The 19205-nt window shown below is 51.6% G+C and overlaps 1 protein-coding gene across 3 annotated transcripts in view; it reads right to left on the bottom strand.

Annotated features, from left to right (window-relative positions):
- Positions 1 to 19205, bottom strand: part of MAP2K3 (mitogen-activated protein kinase kinase 3) — a 40955-nt gene that overhangs the window by 10595 nt on the left and 11155 nt on the right. For all 3 annotated transcript variants that reach the window (XM_077163326.1, XM_077163325.1, XM_077163324.1), the window contains exons 2-9: positions 15468 to 15534; positions 15134 to 15182; positions 14316 to 14429; positions 14020 to 14139; positions 12620 to 12736; positions 11466 to 11517; positions 10203 to 10330; positions 9486 to 9563 (exon numbers count right to left, since the gene is read on the bottom strand). In XM_077163326.1, coding sequence (XP_077019441.1) covers positions 9486 to 9563; positions 10203 to 10330; positions 11466 to 11517; positions 12620 to 12736; positions 14020 to 14139; positions 14316 to 14429; positions 15134 to 15182; positions 15468 to 15534 — 725 coding nt within the window. The remainder of the gene's footprint in view (positions 1 to 9485; positions 9564 to 10202; positions 10331 to 11465; positions 11518 to 12619; positions 12737 to 14019; positions 14140 to 14315; positions 14430 to 15133; positions 15183 to 15467; positions 15535 to 19205) is intronic.

Below are 19205 nucleotides of genomic sequence, written 5' to 3' on the forward strand. Positions count from 1 at the left end.
AGGAATGAAGTTGGAAATCAATAATAGGCGGAGTGCCAGAAAATTCACAAATACGTGGAGGCTCAACAACACACTCTTAAACAACGAGTGGGTCAAAGAAGAAATTGCAAGAGAAATTAGTAAATACCTCGAGGCGAATGAAAATGAAAACACAACATATCAAAACTTATGGGACGCAGCAAAGGCAGTGCTAAGAGGGAAATTTATTGCCCTAAACGCCTATATCAGAAAAGAAGAAAAGGCAAAAATGCAGGAATTAACTGTCCACTTGGAAGAACTGGAGAAAGAACAGCAAACTAATCCCAAAGCAAGCAAAAGAAAAGAAATAACAAAGATTAGAGCAGAAATAAATGAAATTGAAAACATGAAAACAATAGAGAAAATCAATAAGACCAGAAGTTGGTTCTATGAGAAAATCAATAAGATTGATGGGCCCTTAGCAAGATTGAAAAAAAGAAGAAGAGAGAGGATGCAAATAAATAAGATCAGAAACGGAAGAGGAGACATAACCACTGACCTCACAGAAATAAAGGAGATAATAACAGGATACTATGAACAACTTTACGCTAATAAATACAACAATTTAGATGAAATGGACGGGTTCCTGGAAAGACATAAACAACCAACTTTGGCTCAAGAAGAAATAGATGACCTCAACAAACCAATCACAAGTAAAGAAATTGAATCAGTCATTCAAAAGCTTCCTAAAAAGAAAAGTCCAGGACCAGATGGCTTCACATGTGAATTCTACCAAACATTCCAGAAAGAATTAGTACCAACCCTGCTCAAACTCTTCAAAAAAATCGAAGCGGAGGGAAAGCTACCTAATTCATTCTATGAAGCCAACATCACCCTCATACCAAAACCAGGCAAAGATATTACAAAAAGAGAAAACTACAGACCAATCTCTCTAATGAATATAGATGCAAAAATCCTCAACAAAATTCTAGCAAATCGAATCCAACAACACATTAAATGAATTATACATCATGACCAAGTAGGATTCATCCCAGGTATGCAAGGATGGTTCAACATAAGAAAATCAATTAATGTAATACACCATATCAACAAATCAAAGCAGAAAAATCACATGATCATCTCAATTGATGCAGAGAAGGCATTTGACAAGATTCAACATCCTTTCCTGCTGAAAACACTTCAAAAGATAGGAATACAAGGGAACTTCCTTAAAATGATAGAGGGAATATATGAAAAACCCACAGCTAATATCCTCCTCAATGGGGAAAAATTGAAAACTTTCCCCCTAAGATCAGGAACAAGACAAGGATGTCCACTATCACCACTATTATTCAACATTGTGTTGGAAGTTCTAGCCAGAGCAATTAGGCAAGAAAAAGAAATACAAGGCATCAAAATTGGAAAGGAAGAAGTAAAACTATCACTGTTTGCAGACGATATGATACTATATGTAGAAAACCCAGAAAAATCCACAACAAAATTACTAGAGCTAATAAATGAGTACAGCAAAGTAGCAGGCTACAAGATCAACATTCAAAATTCTGTAGCTTTTCTATACACTAGTAATGAACAAGCTGAGGCGGAAATCAAGAAACGAATCCCATTTACAATCGCAACTAAAAGAATAAAATACCTAGGAATAAATTTAACCAAAGAGACAAAAAACCTATATAAAGAAAACTACAAAAAACTGTTAAAAGAAATCACAGAAGACCTAAATAGATGGAAGGGCATACCGTGTTCATGGATTGGAAGACTAAATATAGTTAAGATGTCAATCCTACCTAAATTGATTTACAGATTCAATGCAATACCAATCAAAATCCCAACAACTTATTTTTCAGAAATAGAAAAACCAATAAGCAAATTTATCTGGAAGGGCAGGGTACCCCGAATTGCTAAAAGCATCTTGAGGAAAAAAAACGAAGCTGGAGGTCTTGCACTGCCTGACTTTAAGGCATATTATGAAGCCACAGTGGTCAAAACAGCATGGTATTGGCATAAAGATAGATATATCGACCAATGGAATCGAATAGAGTGCTCAGATATAGACCCTCTCATCTATGGACATCTGATCTTTGATAAGGCAGTCAAGCCAACTCACCTGGGACAGAACAGTCTCTTCAATAAATGGTGCCTAGAGAACTGGATATCCATATGCAAAAGAATGAAAGAAGACCCATCTCTCACACCCTATACAAAAATTAACTCAAAATGGATCAAAGATCTAAACATTAGGTCTAAGACCATAAAACAGTTAGAGGAAAATGTTGGGAGATATCTTATGGATCTTACAACTGGAGGTGGTTTTATGGACCTTAAACCTAAAGCAAGAACACTGAAGAAGGAAATAAATAAATGGGAGCTCCTCAAAATTAAACACTTTTGTGCATAAGAGAACTTCATCAAGAAAGTAGAAAGACAGCCTACACAATGGGAGACAATATTTGGAAACGACATATCAGATAAAGGTCTAGTATCCAGAATTTATAAAGAGATTATTCAACTCAACAACAAAAAGACAGCCAACCCAATTACAAAATGGGAAAAAGACTTAAACAGACACCTACCAGAAGAAGAAATATGGATGGCCAAGAGGCACATGAAGAGATGCTCAATGTCCCTGGCCATTAGAGAAATGCAAATCAAAACCACAATGAGATATCATCTCACACCCACCAGAATGGCCATTATCAACAAAACAGAAAATGACAAGTGCTGGAGAGGATGCGGAGAAAGAGGCACACTTATCCACTGTTGGTGGGAATGTCAAAGGGTGCAACCACTGTGGAAGGCAGTTTGGCGGTTCCTCAAAAAGCTGAATATAGAATTGCCATATGACCCAGCAATACCATTGCTAGGTATCTACTCAAAGGACTTAAGGGCAAAGACACAAACGGACATTTGCACACCAATGTTTATAGCAGCGTTATTTACAATTGCAAAGAGATGGAAACAGCCAAAATCTCCATCAACAGAAGAGTGGCTAAACAAACTGTGGTATATACATACGATGGAATATTATGCAGCTTTAAGACAAGATAAACTTATGAACCATGTAATAACATGGATGGACCTAGAGAATATTATGCTGAGTGAATCCAGCCAAAAACTAAAGGACAAATACTGCATGGTCCCATTGATGTGAACGGACATTCGAGAATAAACTTGAAATATGTCATTGGTAACAGAGTTCAGCAGGAGTTAGAAACAGGGTAAGACAATGGGTAATTGAAGCTGAAGGGATACAGACTGTCCAACAGGACTAGATACAGAAACTCAAAAATGGACAGCACAATAATACCTAATTGTAAAGTAATCATGTTAAAATACTGAATGAAGCTGCATCTGAGCTATAGGGTTTTTTTTGTTTTTGTTTGCTTGTTGGTTTGTTTGTTGTTGTTTTTTACTATTACTACTACTTTTATTTCTTTTCTTTATATTAACATTTTATATTTTTTTCTGTTGTCTTGCTAGTTCCTCTAAACCGATGCAAATGTACTAAGAAACAATGATCATGCATCTATGTGATGATGTTAAGAATTACTGAGTGCATATGTAGAATGGTATGATTTCTAAATGTTGTGTTAATTTCTTTTTGTTTTTCTTTCCGTTAATAAAAAAAATAAATAAATAAAAAAAAAAGAAAAAAGAAAAAAGATAGGAATACAAGGGAACTTCCTTAAAATGATAGAGGGAATATATGAAAAACCCACAGCTAATATCATTCTCAATGGGGAAAAATTGAAAACTTTCCCCCTAAGATCAGGAACAAGACAAGGATGTCCATTATCACCAGTATTATTCAACATTGTGTTGGAGGTTCTAGCCAGAGCAATTAGACAAGAAAAAGAAATACAAGGCATCAAAATTGGAAAGGAAGAAGTAAAACTATCACTGTTTGCAGATGATATGATACTATACATCGAAAACCCGGAAAAATCCACAACAAAACTACTAGAGCTAATAAATGAGTACAGCAAAGTAGCAGGTTACAAGATCAACATTCAAAAATCTGTAGCATTTCTATACACTAGTAATGAATAAGCTGAGGGGGAAATCAAGAAACGAATCCCATTTACAATTGCAACTAAAAGAATAAAATACCTAGGAATAAATTTAACTAAAGAGACAAAAAACCTATACAAAGAAAACTACAAAAAACTGTTAAAAGAAATCACAGAAGACCTAAATAGATGGAAGGGCATACCGTGTTCATGGATTGGAAGACTAAATATAGTTAAGATGTCAATCCTACCTAAATTGATTCACAGATTCAATGCAATACCAATCAAAATCCCAACAACTTATTTTTCAGAAATAGAAAAACCAATAAGCAAATTTATCTGGAAGGGCAGGGTGCCCCGAATTGCTAAAAGTATCTTGAGGTAAAAAAACGAAGCTGGAGGTCTCATGCTGCCTGACTTTAAGGCATATTATGAAGCCACAGTGGTCAAAACAGCATGGTATTGGCATAAAGATAGATATATCGACCAATGGAATCGAATAGAGTGCTCAGATATAGACCCTCTCATCTATGGACATTTGATCTTTGATAAGGCAGTCAAGCCAACTCATTTGGGACAGAACAGTCTCTTCAATAAATGGTGCCTAGAGAACTGGATTTCCATATGCAAAAGAATGAAAGAAGACCCGTATCTCACTCCCTATACAAAAGTTAACTCAAAATGGATCAAAGATCTAAACATTAGGTCTAAGACCATAAAACAGTTAGAGGAAAATGTAGGGAGATATCTTATGAAACTTACAATTGGAGGCGGTTTTATGGACCTTAAACCTAAAGCAAGAGCACTGAAGAAAGAAAGAAAGAAATGGGAGCTCCTCAAAATTAAACACTTTTGTACATCAAAGAACTTCATTAAGAAAGTAGAAAGACAGCCTACACAATGGGAGACAATATTTGGAAATTACATATCAGATAAAGGTCTAGTATCCAGAATTTATAAAGAGATTGTCCAACTCAACAACAAAAAGACAGCCAACCCAATTACAAAATGGGAAAAAGACTTGAACAGACACCTATCAGAAGAGGAAATACAAATGGCCAAAAGGCACATGAAGAGATGCTCAATGTCCCTGGCCATTAGAGAAATGCAAATCAAAACCACAATGAGATATCATCTCACACCCACCAGAATGGCCATTATCAACAAAACAGAAAATGACAAGTGCTGGAGAGGATGTGGAGAAAGAGGCACACTTATCCACTGTTGGTGGGAATGTCAAATGGTGCAACCACTGTGGAAGGCAGTTTGGCGGTTCCTCAAAAAGCTGAATATAGAATTGCCATACGACCCAGCAATACCATTGCTAGGTATCTACTCAAAGGACTTAAGGGCAAAGACACAAACGGACATTTGCACACCAATGTTTACAGCAGCGATATTTACAATTGCAAAGAGATGGAAACAGCCAAAATGCCCATCAACAGAAGAATGGCTAAACAAACTGTGGTATATACATATGATGGAATATTATGCAGCTTTAAGACAGGATAAACTTATGAAGCATGTAATAACATAGATGGACCTAGAGAACATGATGCTGAGTGAGTCTAGCCAAAAACTAAAGGATAAATACTGTATGGTCCCACTGATGTGAACCGACATTCGAGAATAAACTTGGAATATGTCATTGGTAACAGAGTCCAGCAGGAGTTAGAAACAGGGTAAGATAATGGGTAATTGGAGCTGAAGGGATACAGACTGTGCAACAGGACTAGATACAAAAACTCAAAAATGGACAGCACAATAATACCTAATTGTAAAGTAATCATGTTAAAACACTGAATGAAGCTGCATCTGAGCTATAGGTTTTTTTTTATTGTTTGTCTGTTTGTTTGTTTGTCTTTTTCTTTTTCCTTTTTTTTACTATTATTATTATTTTTATTTTTTTCTCTATATTAACATTCTATATCTTTTTCTGTTGTTTTGCTAGTTCTTTTCCTAAACGATGCAAATGTACTAAGAAATGATTATCATGCATCTATGTAATGATGTTAAGAATTACTGATTGCATATGTAGCATGGAATGATTTCTAAATGTTGCGTTAATTTCTTTTTTTTCTTTAATTAATAATAATAAAAAAAAAAAAACGAAGAGGGCGGGCCGTGGTGGCTCAGCAGGCAGAGTTCTCGCCTGCCATGCCGGAGACCCATGTTCAATTCCCAGAGCCTGCCCATGCTGAAAAAAAAACAAAAAAGAAAAACGAAGAAAGATTTCAAATCACGGACTGAATCTCACAACTAGAGGATGTGGAAAAAGAAAAGTAAACTAAACCCTAAGAGAGCAGAAGGCACAAAATAGCAAAGATTAGAGATACATGAAATAGAGGATAAAAAAAAAAATACAAAGAATCAACAAAATTAAAAGTTGTCTCTTTGAAAAGATCAATAAAATTGACAAACCTTTCGTTAGACTGACAAAGAAAAAAAATCAGAAACGGGCCATTACTACCAACCCCACTGCCATAAAAAGGACTGTAAGAGAATGTTATGAACGACTGTTCACCAACAAATAAAATGGCCCAGGTGATATGGACATAGTCCTAGAAGAACTCAACTGCCTACACTGACCCTAGAGGATCTCTACAAACCAGTCACAAGAGATTAAACAGTCTTCAAAAACCTCCCTACAAAAAGCTCAGGACCACATGGCTTCAGAGGAATTTTACAAAGCGTTCCCAGAATTAACACCAATCCTGTTCAGAGAAGAGGAAAGAACATTCCTTAACCCATTCTTTGAAGCCAACATCAACCTAACGAAGATAAAACTAGAAAAGAAATTGAGACTTACGCAGCCACTGTGGAAGAGTTTGGTGGTTCCTTAGGAAACTAAATATCAAGTTGCCCTATGACCCAGCAATAGCACTGCTTGGTATATATCCACAAGAGCCGAAAGCAGTGACACAAATACACATTTGCACACTGATGTTCGTAGCAGCATTATTCGCAATCACCAAAAGATGGAAACAATCCAAATGCCCAACAACAGATGAGCAGATTAACAAAATGTGGTATATACATATGATGATTATTATGCAGCACTAAAATGAAATGACATCCTGAAGCACATGACAATGTGGATGAACCTTGAGGACATAATACTAGTGAAATAAGCCAGACACAAAAGGATAGATTCTGTATGATTTCACTATTATGGCTCTGGTGAATGTAATCTCAGCGGTTACACTGTAGAATACAGCAGACCTATTTGCCATTCCTGGCACAGGGTGTGTTGCATTCAAGGTTGGGGGAAGGAAAGCAGGGCCCTCATGAAAACTCTAATAAAGATTCCAGTGAAAGTCTCTAAATGCCATTCTGAGGAGTTTAGGCTAATGCAGCTTACAGGGCTAAATGTTCCTTTCCCTAATGAGGAAAATGGAAATCTTAGTCAATTTCAGAAAGGTGAAACAGCAGAAAAGTATATTCCTGTTGTTGTTGCTGTGAAAAAGTAAGCACAATATGTGTGACCAAAAAAAAAAGGAAGTAAAATTATCTCATATAACAAGAACAGAGATTTCAGTTTTTACTTAAAAAAAAAAAAAAGAATACAGCAGACCTAGAGGCACACAGAAGCTAGTGACGGGGGAAAGGCTATCCAAAGAGGTTGAACCTAAATGCAAGGGAACAGATAGAAAAGTAACGCTGCCAAACTAAAAGTGAGTACGATTGGAAGGGGATGCACAGTGCCATGTATCCCACTGATTAACTCAACACTTATAAGTAAGTTCTTGCATGAGCTATTTCAAAGGTTTGATAGTGGACAAACATCAACAGTAGAGGGACACGGGGAAAATTTAAAATGCATGCTACGGCCAACAGTTAACAGGGGACATCAACAGTACCACAGTATTAACCAGAGGCAACTAATTCAGGGCAGGAATAAGAGATAAGGGGCAGCTTTGATTTGATAGTTGGTGACCTTGTTTTGGTCAGTTCTTGGTCATTATGGAACACTGAAGATTGTCTAAAGAAAAAAAAAGGAAGGAACCATTTTGAAAAAAGCTTCACAGCTGACACATACAGAGAAGTTTGGAGAAAACACTGCCGGGGAAGCCATTTGAAATGAGGAACAAGGAGAGAGAAAGCTAGCAGACGTTGCCATGTGCCTTTCCAGTTGACAAAGAAACCCCAAACGCCATCCTTTCTTGGGTCAAGGTATCTTTCCCTGGATGCCTTAGTTTAGACATTTTTATGGCCTTAGAACTGTAAACTTGTGACATAATAAATTTCCTTTATACAAGTGTTGGAGAGGCTGTGGAGAGAGAAAACTCATTTGTGGTTGGTGGGAATGTAGAATGGTGCAGCACTGTGGAAGACAGTTTGCAGTTCCTCGGAAAGCTCAGTGTAGAACTACCATATGACCCAGCAATCCCACCTCTAGCTGTAAACCCAAAAGAACTGAAAGCAAGGATTTGAATAGGTATTTTCACACTCATGTTCATAGTGGCACGATTCACAACCATCAAAAGATGGAAGCAACCAAGTGTCCATCATCTAATGAATGGAGAAACAAAATGTGGTGTACACCCACGACGGAACATTACTCAGCAGTAAAAAGGAACGAATTCTGATACATCAGACAGCATGGATGAATCTTGACAATATCATAGTGAGGGAAGTAAGCCAGACACTCAAGGAGAGACTGTACAATCCCACTGACGTGAAACACCCAGCAGCTGCCCACTCCTGGTTTGAAGCCAGGATGCTGGTTCCCAGGTGGAGGGGGGGCAGGTGCGGTTTCCTGGGTGACGGTGGCACCATATTGCCAAGGTCGTTAACCACTTAGATTTATATATTTGAATGTGATTTAAAGGGGGGGGGAATTTTAGGGTTTATATATGTTAGCAGAATTAGACTTTTAAGAGAAAACAGGACTGACAACACAAACAGCGAACTCTAAAGTAACCTGCTGAATACTGTTAATGGTGTAATTATACTAACATTGCTTCATCAGTTGTACAATGGCACGACCCAAACGCAAAGGGGGGAAAACTGTGTGTGTTTGGGGGGGGGCAGGGGGGCGGTACATATAGGAATTTTTTATTTTCTGCAAACTTACAATTCTCTAAAAAGTTAAGTCAAACTAAAATGCCCTTATTAAACTGATGAGGAGCCTGCCCACGCCTGTCCTGGCCCCGCTGTGCGTGCCCTGGTAGGTGCTGGCTGGAAGCTGCAACCTATCCAGGTGCAGAGGGGAGCCCTCCTTGCACCTCACCGGCCAGGAGGGGCCCTCCAGGAGTGAGGGCGCCCACCCACCCGGCTCACCCACACAGGCTCCCTGCACGAGGGTTTCCAGAGGGCCCTCACCGTTGTGCTCCGCAAGCCACAGCGCAAGGCGCGCACGTGACACAGCCCCAGAGCCCCTGGCGCTTCCCAAGGGGCCATCCAGGGCACAGTCCCCACCAGGCCCAGCACAGCCACCCCGCCAGACACTGGGCGTCCCAGGCCCCTCGCTGCTGGGCAGAGCCTGCAGCCACGTACCATGGTGATGCCCAGGCTCCAGACGTCGGACTTGACGTTGTAGCCCTTCTGGTTCAGCTCGGGGTTGATCCTCTCGGGCTGGGGGAGGGACAGTGAGGGGGGCCAGTCTGGGTGGGGGCCCCTCTGCGTCCAGGCATGGTATGGGGGCTGTGGATGCACGGAGGCTTGACCTCTCTAGGCAGGGGCGCCCACGGCTTAGTGCCAGAACTGTGGCACCTGGGGCACAACTAACCCTCCAAGTGAGCAGGGCCGCCTGGGTGCACACAAGGGCGGGGGGCGGAGCGATGGAGCCAGGCTGAGGGGAGGGGCCTAGGGAGGAGGGAGTGAGGGGCAGGGCAGGCCTGGGTGAGGAAGCCCTATCGAGGGGTGGGGCCTGGGGGGGAGGGAGCTCAGGCTGAGGGGCGGGGCCTAGGGAGGAGGGAGCGAGGGGCAGGGCGGGCCTGGGTGAGGAAGCCCTATGGAGGGGTGGGGCCTGGGGGGGGGAGGGAGCCAGGCTGAGGAGCGGGGCCTAGGGAGGAGGGAGCGAGGGGCAGGGCGGGCCTGGGTGAGGAAGCCCTATCAAGGGGTGGGGCCTGGGGGGGGAGGGAGCCAGGCTGAAGGGCGGGGCCTAGGGAGGAGGGAGCGAGGGGCAGGGCGGGCCTGGGTGAGGAAGCCCTATGGAGGGGTGGGGCCTGGGGGGGGAGGGAGCCCAGGCTGAAGGGCGGGAGCAGCACTCACGGCCATGTAGGGCTTGCAGCCTGCGTCCATAGTCTTGGCCACCGAGTCCACCAGGTAGCCGCTGATGCCGAAGTCGCACATCTTCACGTGGCCCTCCTTGTTGATGAGGACGTTGGACGGCTTCACGTCTGGGGGCAGCACGGCCTCCATCAGCGCTGCGGACCTCTGCAAGCCCTCCCATGCATGGGAGGACCCTCGGCCGGCAGCCTGGGGTGGGGGTAGGCTCCGAGGGGCAGTGCGGCCCCAAGGCCTCAGAATAGGTGGGCGCAGAGGGCCTGGGCCCAGACCCCTCTGGCCGTGGCTACCTCGCTACCTGGCCCCCACCCCTGAGCCCAGGTCCCGGGACTGCCGGGTCGTCTGGACAGCCACACCTGGGCCTCAGCCAGCAGCACCTATGAATCGCAGGAGGTCCATGTGTCTGGGGATACCCCCAGCTCGGGTCCTCCCAGCTAGCGCAGTAAGTTGCCTGAGCCCAAGTGTCCAGGCCTGGGGCTGCAGAAGCAGCACGGGGCGCAAGGTGGCCGTGAAGGCACAGGAGGTGGGGGCCTAACAGCTCAGCGGGTGCCCCACAGCCTCGGTCAGCTGATCCCCCAGCAGGGGTAGGTGCAGGGCAGGGAAGCTTCCAGCAAACCCTCGCCCACAAGGCCCCATGAGCCCAGGTGCTTCCTAGGTAGTGAGTCAGTGTAAGATTGCAAAGTGAGGGCCCACGTCCCTCCAGGTGCTTCCTAGGTAGTGAGTCAGTGTAAGATTGCAAAGTGAGGGCCCACGTCCCTCCTGGCCGGCCCATGTGGAGGAGGGGGCTGGGCCTCCAAAGGACTCGGCCTAATTAACACTGGGCAGGCCAGGCTGGCTGGGTTGTGGCCCCTCCCCCACAGTTAAAGGTGGGGGCTCCACGGTGGGGGCTGAACACTAGCCTACTGTGGGGAGGAGCAGCTGCCTCAGGGCGGGGTACTGGAGGGGGGCTGAGGATGAAGCCCCCTCCCAGGGAGTTCTCTGGGGTGTGGAGGGAAAAGCCTACCACGTGATCACACAGGGTCATCCTAGGAGTAGCTGGTCAGCCCGGCGCAGGGCCAGCCAGAGTCCCCTTGGCTCCCACCCCAGCATGTCCCCTCACAGAGCCTCAGGCTGTCAACCCGGAAGTGGACAGAGCCTCCACCCTGGCCCCCTGGCCGTGCAGGAACCAAGGAGGTTGTATCCAGCCCGGGAGGTCCCTCCCCACTGGCAGGGCTGGCCTGGTGTCCCACAGGGCAAGGGGGGCCATACCTCTGTGGATCACAGACAGCTTGCTGTGCAGGTGCTCCAGGGCCCTCACAATCTGGCATTCAGGGTATGGGGAGAAGGGGGAGGGGCCATGTGGGGGGGAGGGACAAAGTGGGGAGGAGCCACATGGGGAGGGGGAGAGAGACAAAGGGGAGGGGGAGGGGCCATGTGGGGAGGGGGAGAGGGAAGGGGGTGGGGCCACGGGGAGAGGGGGAGAGGACATGGGTGGGGGGAGGGAGGGGGAAGGACAAAAGGAAGGAAGGGGGAGGGGCCATAGGAGGAGGGGGAGAGAGCCAAGACAGGACTGTCAGCAGCCCCACTTACATCCCAAGGGCAGAGATAAAAGACCCCCACACCCCTCCCTGCCACAGCTGGGACAGTCTTGGTGCCAACACATCTGGTATCCTGCTTTTCTCCTCACCCACCCAAATCTTCCCAGGCCTCAGGCCCAGGACCTTCCCTGGACGTTTAATGCTGAGACCCCTGCAAAGTCCGAGATTTGCGATGCACAAGGGCCATCCCCCACACCCCCCACAGGCTCTTAAGTAAAATCCAGCTTTTCTGCAGCCTCCTTGATTCCTCTTCCCTCCTTGGCAGGGCCAGTGGCCTATGGAAGTGGGGCTGTTCTCCCCAGGAAGGTGTGAGGGGGCAACCTGGCAGTTACCCCAAAGATTCTGTTTCAAAACCGGGCAGAGGCATTTTTAGAGATTTGCAGATGGCTCTAGGTTACAGTTAAGGTTGAGAACTGGGAACATGACTGGCTCTATTACCCATCTTTGCTTTGGCTGCTAAGATGCTTGAGCCCAGTTTTGTGGCAATCATTTTGGTTGCTAACTTTTCCCAATTAAGCTCGTCTCTACCATCCGTTTTTCTCTTCACTAGCTCGTGTTTTGCCTCAGGTCCTCTGAGGACCTCCAGAGCGGCCTTGAGGTGTCTTTAGAATGAGGAAGTTGTAAATGCTAAGTTCAGGAATGGCACAGAAGGCCTAGAGACCTGGGACCCACCACACCTGGGGGCTTGGAAGCCCCGGGCCCAGGGTCTCCCCAGCACAGAGGCTCTACTCCAGGGCGGGGGGCTGGGGCAGGAGCCACACTGAGGGTCCAGCTCTGCCCAGCCAGGCCCTGCATCTCTGGCTGCACACACGACTGGCCACTTACCGATACCGCGATCTCGCCCAGGATGTCCTCGGGGATCGTCATGTTTTTTTCCAGCACCTTCCGGTAGAACTTGTCCAGAGAGGTGTCCATGAGCTCCATGCAGATCCACACGTCGCCCTGCACGGACACGGGGTCAGCGCAGGCCTCCCCTGACTGCGTCCAGCCCACAGGCCTTCAGTGAACTTCTGCCCGGTCGTACTGGCCTGCCTGCGCCTCAAGTCTATGCTGCCTGCTTCTCTGCCCTCCAACCTGCTCAATCCCACCGGCTCCATGCCCCAGCCACCCCTGCCCTGCTGTCGCCTCTGCTTTCCCGATCAGTGTCCAGGGAGAAGTGCCTGAAACGCCAACTTGGGGGAGTCCCTCCTCCAGGGCCCTTCAGGACCAAGCTGAACCAGCTCCCTCCGAGCCTACCCTGCAAAGCCTACTGCCTCCCCCAGCAAACTCCGATGTGTCCTGCAGGGTCAGCTCAGAGCCACCACCTCCAGGCAGCCTTCTGGAGCTGGGCGAGGCATCTCCTCTGTGCACCCATAGCCACGGGCCACCCTCGGGCAATACCCACTGGTGCGCATGTGGCCAGTATAGGTGTCCATCTCCCGATACCCTGCACTGTCCTGGATGAGTGGAGCTCTGACCACTGTGAGGTCTGCGCCCCTAGGTGAGCGTGGGAGCCCAGCTGGGGCTGGCACAGCAGGCCGAGGGCTGGAGACCCCAACATACAACCCAGTGTACCCCAAACACCGGCTCCCTGTCTTCCTTCCTGCCCAATGCCAGCCCCCACCCAACTGAGGGCAGCTCCCTGGGCCACGCCCTTTGGGCCACCTTGGCTCCTCTGGCCCACCAGAGATTCATCTGCAGATCCCACTGACAACCTTCACAGGGACCCCTGCACCTGTCCCCCCACACCTCCGCAGCTGCCCCTGTTGAACCCCTTGCCATGGCCCCATGTTGGGGGTGTGCCTTCTGTCACCATACCAGGCCCTGCACCACATCCTTGACTCTCCACAGCCACCCCTGGTCTCACTTTACAGACAAGGAGGCCAAGACACTGAGCACACAGTGGGGAGGCAGGCGGGCAGCCAGGAGGCAGGCAGCTGGCCAGTCTGGCCCCTGGACCTCCTGGGTGGGGGAGGACTTGGTCCCACTCGCCACTGTGATCCCAGCACCCGCATGGAGGGTGCTCGGGAGGAGTCTGCTGAGTGCAGCTGTTGCAGGGTGAGGACAGCAGGGTCTGCTGAGGGCAGCTGCTGCAGGGGGGAGAGAGCAGGGTCTGCTGAGGGCAGCTGCTGCAGGCGGGGGCAGCAGGGTCTGCTGAGGGCAGCTGCTGCAGGCGGGGGCAGCAGGGTCTGCTGAGGGCAGCTGCTGCAGGCGGAGGCAGCAGCCTCCGGCCCCCACAGCCGCACCTCTCTGAAGAGTGCCCCGTAGAAGGTGACGGTGTAGAAGCAGTCGACCGTGCGCATGTTGACGTCCAGGTCCATGAGCAGCCGCTTCTGCTCCTGCGAGTTGACCGTGGCGCGGATCCGCTGCGTGGGAAGGGCGAGGGTCAGGGGGCAGCCACGGCAGGGTGCGCAGCCCCAAGGCCAGCCCGCCTGGCGAAGCTCTGACCACGCACTGGCTGTGAGGCCAGGCTCCACAGCAGCCTCCTCCAGGCAGCCCTCCAGTAACTCCTGATGCCGAGCCCCGGCAGGACCCTGCTCACCTTAACGGCCATGATGGTGCCACTCTGGGCATGCCGCACTTTCTCGACCACCCCGTAGGCCCCACGGCCCAGCTCCGAGATGGTCACCAGGTCGTCAGCCTCCACCTCGAAGTTCTTGAGAGGCAGAAAAGAAAGGGTGGGGTGGCCAGGTGAGGAGTCACACCTCACCATCACCCAGCAGCTGGATCTCAGCTGCCGTCTCCAGCCACCTGCTTCCAAGCTGTGTGACCTCAGGGAATTCACCTAGCCTCTCTGAGCTTCATGCCACCCTCTGGAAAAAGGACTCGGCACTGGCATCAAACAGGCATGATGAAGTTTACATGCGAGTGCCTGGGGAATAGGCCAGCTGGTGTGGGGCTCACAAAGGCCCTTCCCTTCTCCTCCAACCCTGCTCAGGGCAGGAGGTATAAACCCCTTCAGGCCCTGGGACCTAGTCCCCAAGAAGCGACAGAAATAGCCAGTGGAGGAACAATACGTCTAACGGGCTCCCCAAAGGGGAGAGGTCCCCTCAAAGGGTCCTGGGCTGGGGAACCCCAGCATGCCTGCAGGGGTCTCATGGCCCCCAGAGTGAGTCTTCCGCTGTGGCGTCCCCCCAAGTACCCTCGAGGTAGAAGTACCCGTTGCCGGGCCAGCCCCCAGTCAGGCCCAGGGGCCCTGGAAGGCCCAGGAACAACAGTGAGGTGGGTTGGGGTCTGAGACCCCTTGAGGCCCCTGTGCAGTCAGGCCCCCGCCCGGACTCCAGCCACGCCCACCACCCAGGGCCTGGAGGTCGGATGAAGCATGGCAGAAGCCAGCCTGGGGGTCCCAGCTGTACCCACCCTGTCTCCAATGGTGATGAACGTCCGGGAGTCCAGGTTCCGGGGAGGTCTGCAGGGAGAGAGCGGTCATGAGCCCAGAGCACGCCGTCCCCAGAGGAGCGGGGCCAGGCCGTCCGGGGTATGCAGACAGGCTTGCCGCTGGGTGCTCCAGGAGGGCCTCGGTTTCCCCAGCTGTAAACCAGGTGAGGAGGGTGTAGGGGGCCTGAGCGCACACCCCTCAAGCCACCCCAGGCCCAGGTCAGGACACCCAGGCTGAGGAAAGCAAGGCAGTCGCAGCTTCCTGCGTGCTCCCGTGCACGGCCCTGGGCCCAGGGAGAAACTGAGGCACACTCACGTGGGGTTGGGTACAAGCAGCTTGGACACACAGCATATCCGTAAGTCCTTCTTCCTCTTGGATTTTCCTGAAAGGGAGAAGAAGTGAGGCATCTGGTCAGTTGATATCCTCGGCCTCCCCATGGGCTGGACATGGCTGGGCACAGGGAAAGCCCTGACCTTGAGGGGCCCTGGTCTCAGGGTCAGATGCTGAGGGCAGGGGTCAGGGGTCAGGGCTGAGGCCGGGACTCCGGGTGTCTGGATTACCTTACTGGGCAAGGTCGGGGCGGCACGTGATCAGCAGAGAGAGAGATGGAGGGGGGCAGGCACAGCGGTGACAAGGCAGCGCGAGGCAAGCAGCCCCAGCCCAAGTCTGGCCCCAAAAGGCCCAGTCCCCCGCCCCAGAGAGAATGGTGCCCCCAGTGCTCACTCAGCACAGAAGGAAGACCACCGTGAGCCCCCACCTTGACCCTTACTGGGTACCCATGTCCTGGCCGGCCACTCGCACCATTTGTGCCAGGCTGGACCCATCCCACGCGGATTCCTGAGTCCCCAGTCCCCACCCCCCACCTGCCCCAGCCCCAGTCTGGGCGTCTGGGGCACTCAGACCCCCTTTGTCACCCGGGCATGCCCAGCCCAGTAGCACAGAGCCCAACATCGTGCTCCCGACTTCAGCCTCAGCTTCCCAACGGCAGGGTGGGGGCTCTGGTGCGGTGAGCCCTGGGGGGGCGGAAGTGAGCAAAGCCCGGGAAGGGGCCCAGGCCACAGCAACCCCAACCCTGTGCCCCCTTCCCCGCCCTGCCACCGGCCTCATGCTGTGCCTGCCCAGAGGGGAAACTGAGGCACCCAAACCCACACAGGGAGGCATCCCTGCAGCTCTTCCAGGCTTGGGGTGCCCTGCCCCCGCCTCTGCTGCTGCCTACCCAGAGCCCCTCCCTGGAGCCCGGAGAGCAAAGCAGGCCCACCCCCACCCAACCCTCTGCCTCCCTCTCCAAGGCACCCCGGGCAGCCCCTCACCACATGCCCCCAGCTGGGGAAAGGCAGGCCGGGGCCTCACTTCCCACCCCCGCGGAGCCCTCGGATCCCACTGCCCAGCTTGCCCCACGGCCACCCTCCACAGGCAGTACCCAAGGTCCCCTGGCCTCGGGGCAGCAGTGCAGAGGCTCACATGCCACCCAGGCCACACAGCCTCATGCCACACTCCAGGAACCCCCACCCCTACCTGCCTGCGGCCCTGCGCCACCCGCCACATGTGCTACACGCTGCTAACTCTAGCCCTGCTGCCATGCTGGGCACACTGCTCTCCCCAACACTCAGGCCCCACGGCCGGGGCAAGGGGACACAGCAAGTATCTTCTGTGGCCAGTGCTGCCAGAGAGCTCGTGGTACCACCACAGAGAAGCAGAGACAAGGCCAGCTGCCCGGCCAGGTGACAGCTGGGGAGCAGAGAAGCCCAGTGAAGGTAGGGCCCTGGTAGGGTGGGGGTCCTGTGGGGGGGTGGGGGCCCTGGTAGAGGTGGAACAGGTTACCAGTGGGATGGGGGTCCTGGTGGCCACTTGGGGCAGGGCCAGCTGTGTCCCTGCAGCTCCTGTGCTGCCCACCCCAAGTCAAACCACGCTCCACCCTTCCAGGCTGGGCCCCGGGCCTGAGCCCCCGAACCCCCTGTAAGGTAGGAATAAGCCAATGTGGTCCCGACCATGGCATAACCCCTCGTGCCGCACCCAGCATCCGGCCAGTGGTTCCCCACCCTGACCACCAGGCCTCGGGGACAGCATCTCCTTGGATGACAGCGGCCGCTGGCCCCAGGCTCCCCCGATGCGAGCACAGCCCCACGGGCACGACATCTCACCAGCAGGAAGCGACACAGGCAGCCTTTCCACCCACCAGTCCACATACTCGCGATGACCCTAGAGCTTGGGGATACCGAGACGCAGGGCAAGATGGTCACGTGCCCTCAGCTGCCAGTCATGGGTCAGCAGGAGCCACAGGAGTTTACGCCCCTGAGACCCCTGAGCCTGCCAGGATCCCCAGGCTGGGCCCTGACTCTCGGTGGCCCCTGCTGTGCAGGACAGGCAGCCATGGCGTCAAAGGGACTGGAGCAGGGTCAGCGCCCAGGCCTAGACGCCCAGAAGCCCTGGTTAGCCTGAAAACCAAGAGAAACGCCAAGGCCGCGGCCATTAGCCCCCGAGAGCACTCTGCCCATGCCCCTCCAGGAACAAGAGCCGGAACCCAGGGCTCAGCCTGAGCTCCAGGGTCCACACCGGGGTTGAGCACGGACAGCTGGGCACCACCCCCTGGGACCTGCTCCTCACCTCCTTTCTGCACCCCAACCCCATCTGAGGCTCTGGGACCTGCTCCCCACCCTCCTCTCTGAACCCCAACCCCATCTGAGGCTCTGGGACCTGCTCCCCACCCTCCTCTCTGCACCCCAACCCCATCTGAGGCTCTGGGACCTGCTCCCCACCCTCCTCTCTGCACCCCAACCCCATCTGAGGCTCTGGGACCTGCTCCTCACCTCCTCTCTGCACCCCAACCCCATCTGAGGCTCTGGGACCTGCTCCCCACCCTCCTCTCTGAACCCCAACCCCATCTGAGGCTCTGGGACCTGCTCCTCACCTCCTTTCTGCGCCCCAACCCTATCTGAGGCTCTGGGACCTGCTCCCCACCCTCCTCTCTGCACCCCAACCCCATCTGAGGCTCTGGGACCTGCTCCCCACCCTCCTCTCTGCACCCCTCCCACCCCAGTCCTGGGACCTGCTTGTCACGCTCCCCTCTGCACCCACCACCGGCTCTGGGCTTGCTGTCTGTCCTCAGGACAGGTATGTAGATGAAGGGGCCAATATCCACCCCCCTGGCAGGAAGCCTTTCCACAGAGGTGCAAAGTCCGCTCCACCTAACGAGGAGGTTGGCAGCTTCCCTCCTTGATTTGATTCTTTTCTGCATGTTCTAAACTACCTGCAGTGAGGATACATGTCTTTTGAAACCAGAAAATAAAATGTTTATGTAAAAAGTAAAGTCCTCTCTGTGCCCCTAGAGATCTGGTCTAGCCCTTGCCCTTCCTGCTCCAGCCACTTCCCTCCTCGCACAATCCCTTGGAGTCTCGCCTGGCCCTGGTCTGCACACATGCCTCATGCCTGGGCCTTGGGGAAAGGCCATAGGGCCTGGTGAGGGGAAAGCTGTGGGTCCCCTGTGGGTCCTGGTCGGGGGGAGGCCTCCACACCTACCCATCGGGACAGATGCCCCTTGCCTCGTCAGGGTGGACGGCCGAGTCAGCTGTGGGTGGGCGTGGGCGCGGCTGCCATGGAGACAGCCACCAGCTGCCCCCACTGCGCTCTGGCCACATCAGGACCCCACCCCAAGGTGATGGCCGCCTCAACAAACAGAGGCCGGTGGCCACCCAGGGCAAAGCTCGGCCGCATGCCAGGGCGGCTCACAGGGTGTCAGGCACAAGCGGGTGCCGGAGCAGCACCTGCATGTCCCTGGACTCATGCCAGCTCATGGCAGCCCCACAGGAGCAGGCAGGGAAACTGAGGCCTAGAATCCAGCAGCTGGGCCTGCGGCCACATGGTGGGTGCCAGGAGGAGCCCCAAGGTGGACACAGCTCCCAGCAGAGCATTGCCTCCGCCTCTCACTGCCCTCGGCAGCTGCCCTACCCCCTGCCGTCCCACGGACAGCCCACATGGGGCCCAGCACCGCTGCCCTTCTCCTGTCATGCCCAGCGCCTGGGCACTGGAAGACATGCCGCAGCAGGACCTCCTAGC

Source organism: Tamandua tetradactyla, chromosome 6 (assembly GCF_023851605.1).
Source record: "Tamandua tetradactyla isolate mTamTet1 chromosome 6, mTamTet1.pri, whole genome shotgun sequence".
In the NCBI taxonomy this organism is placed as follows: Eukaryota; Metazoa; Chordata; class Mammalia; order Pilosa; family Myrmecophagidae; genus Tamandua; species Tamandua tetradactyla.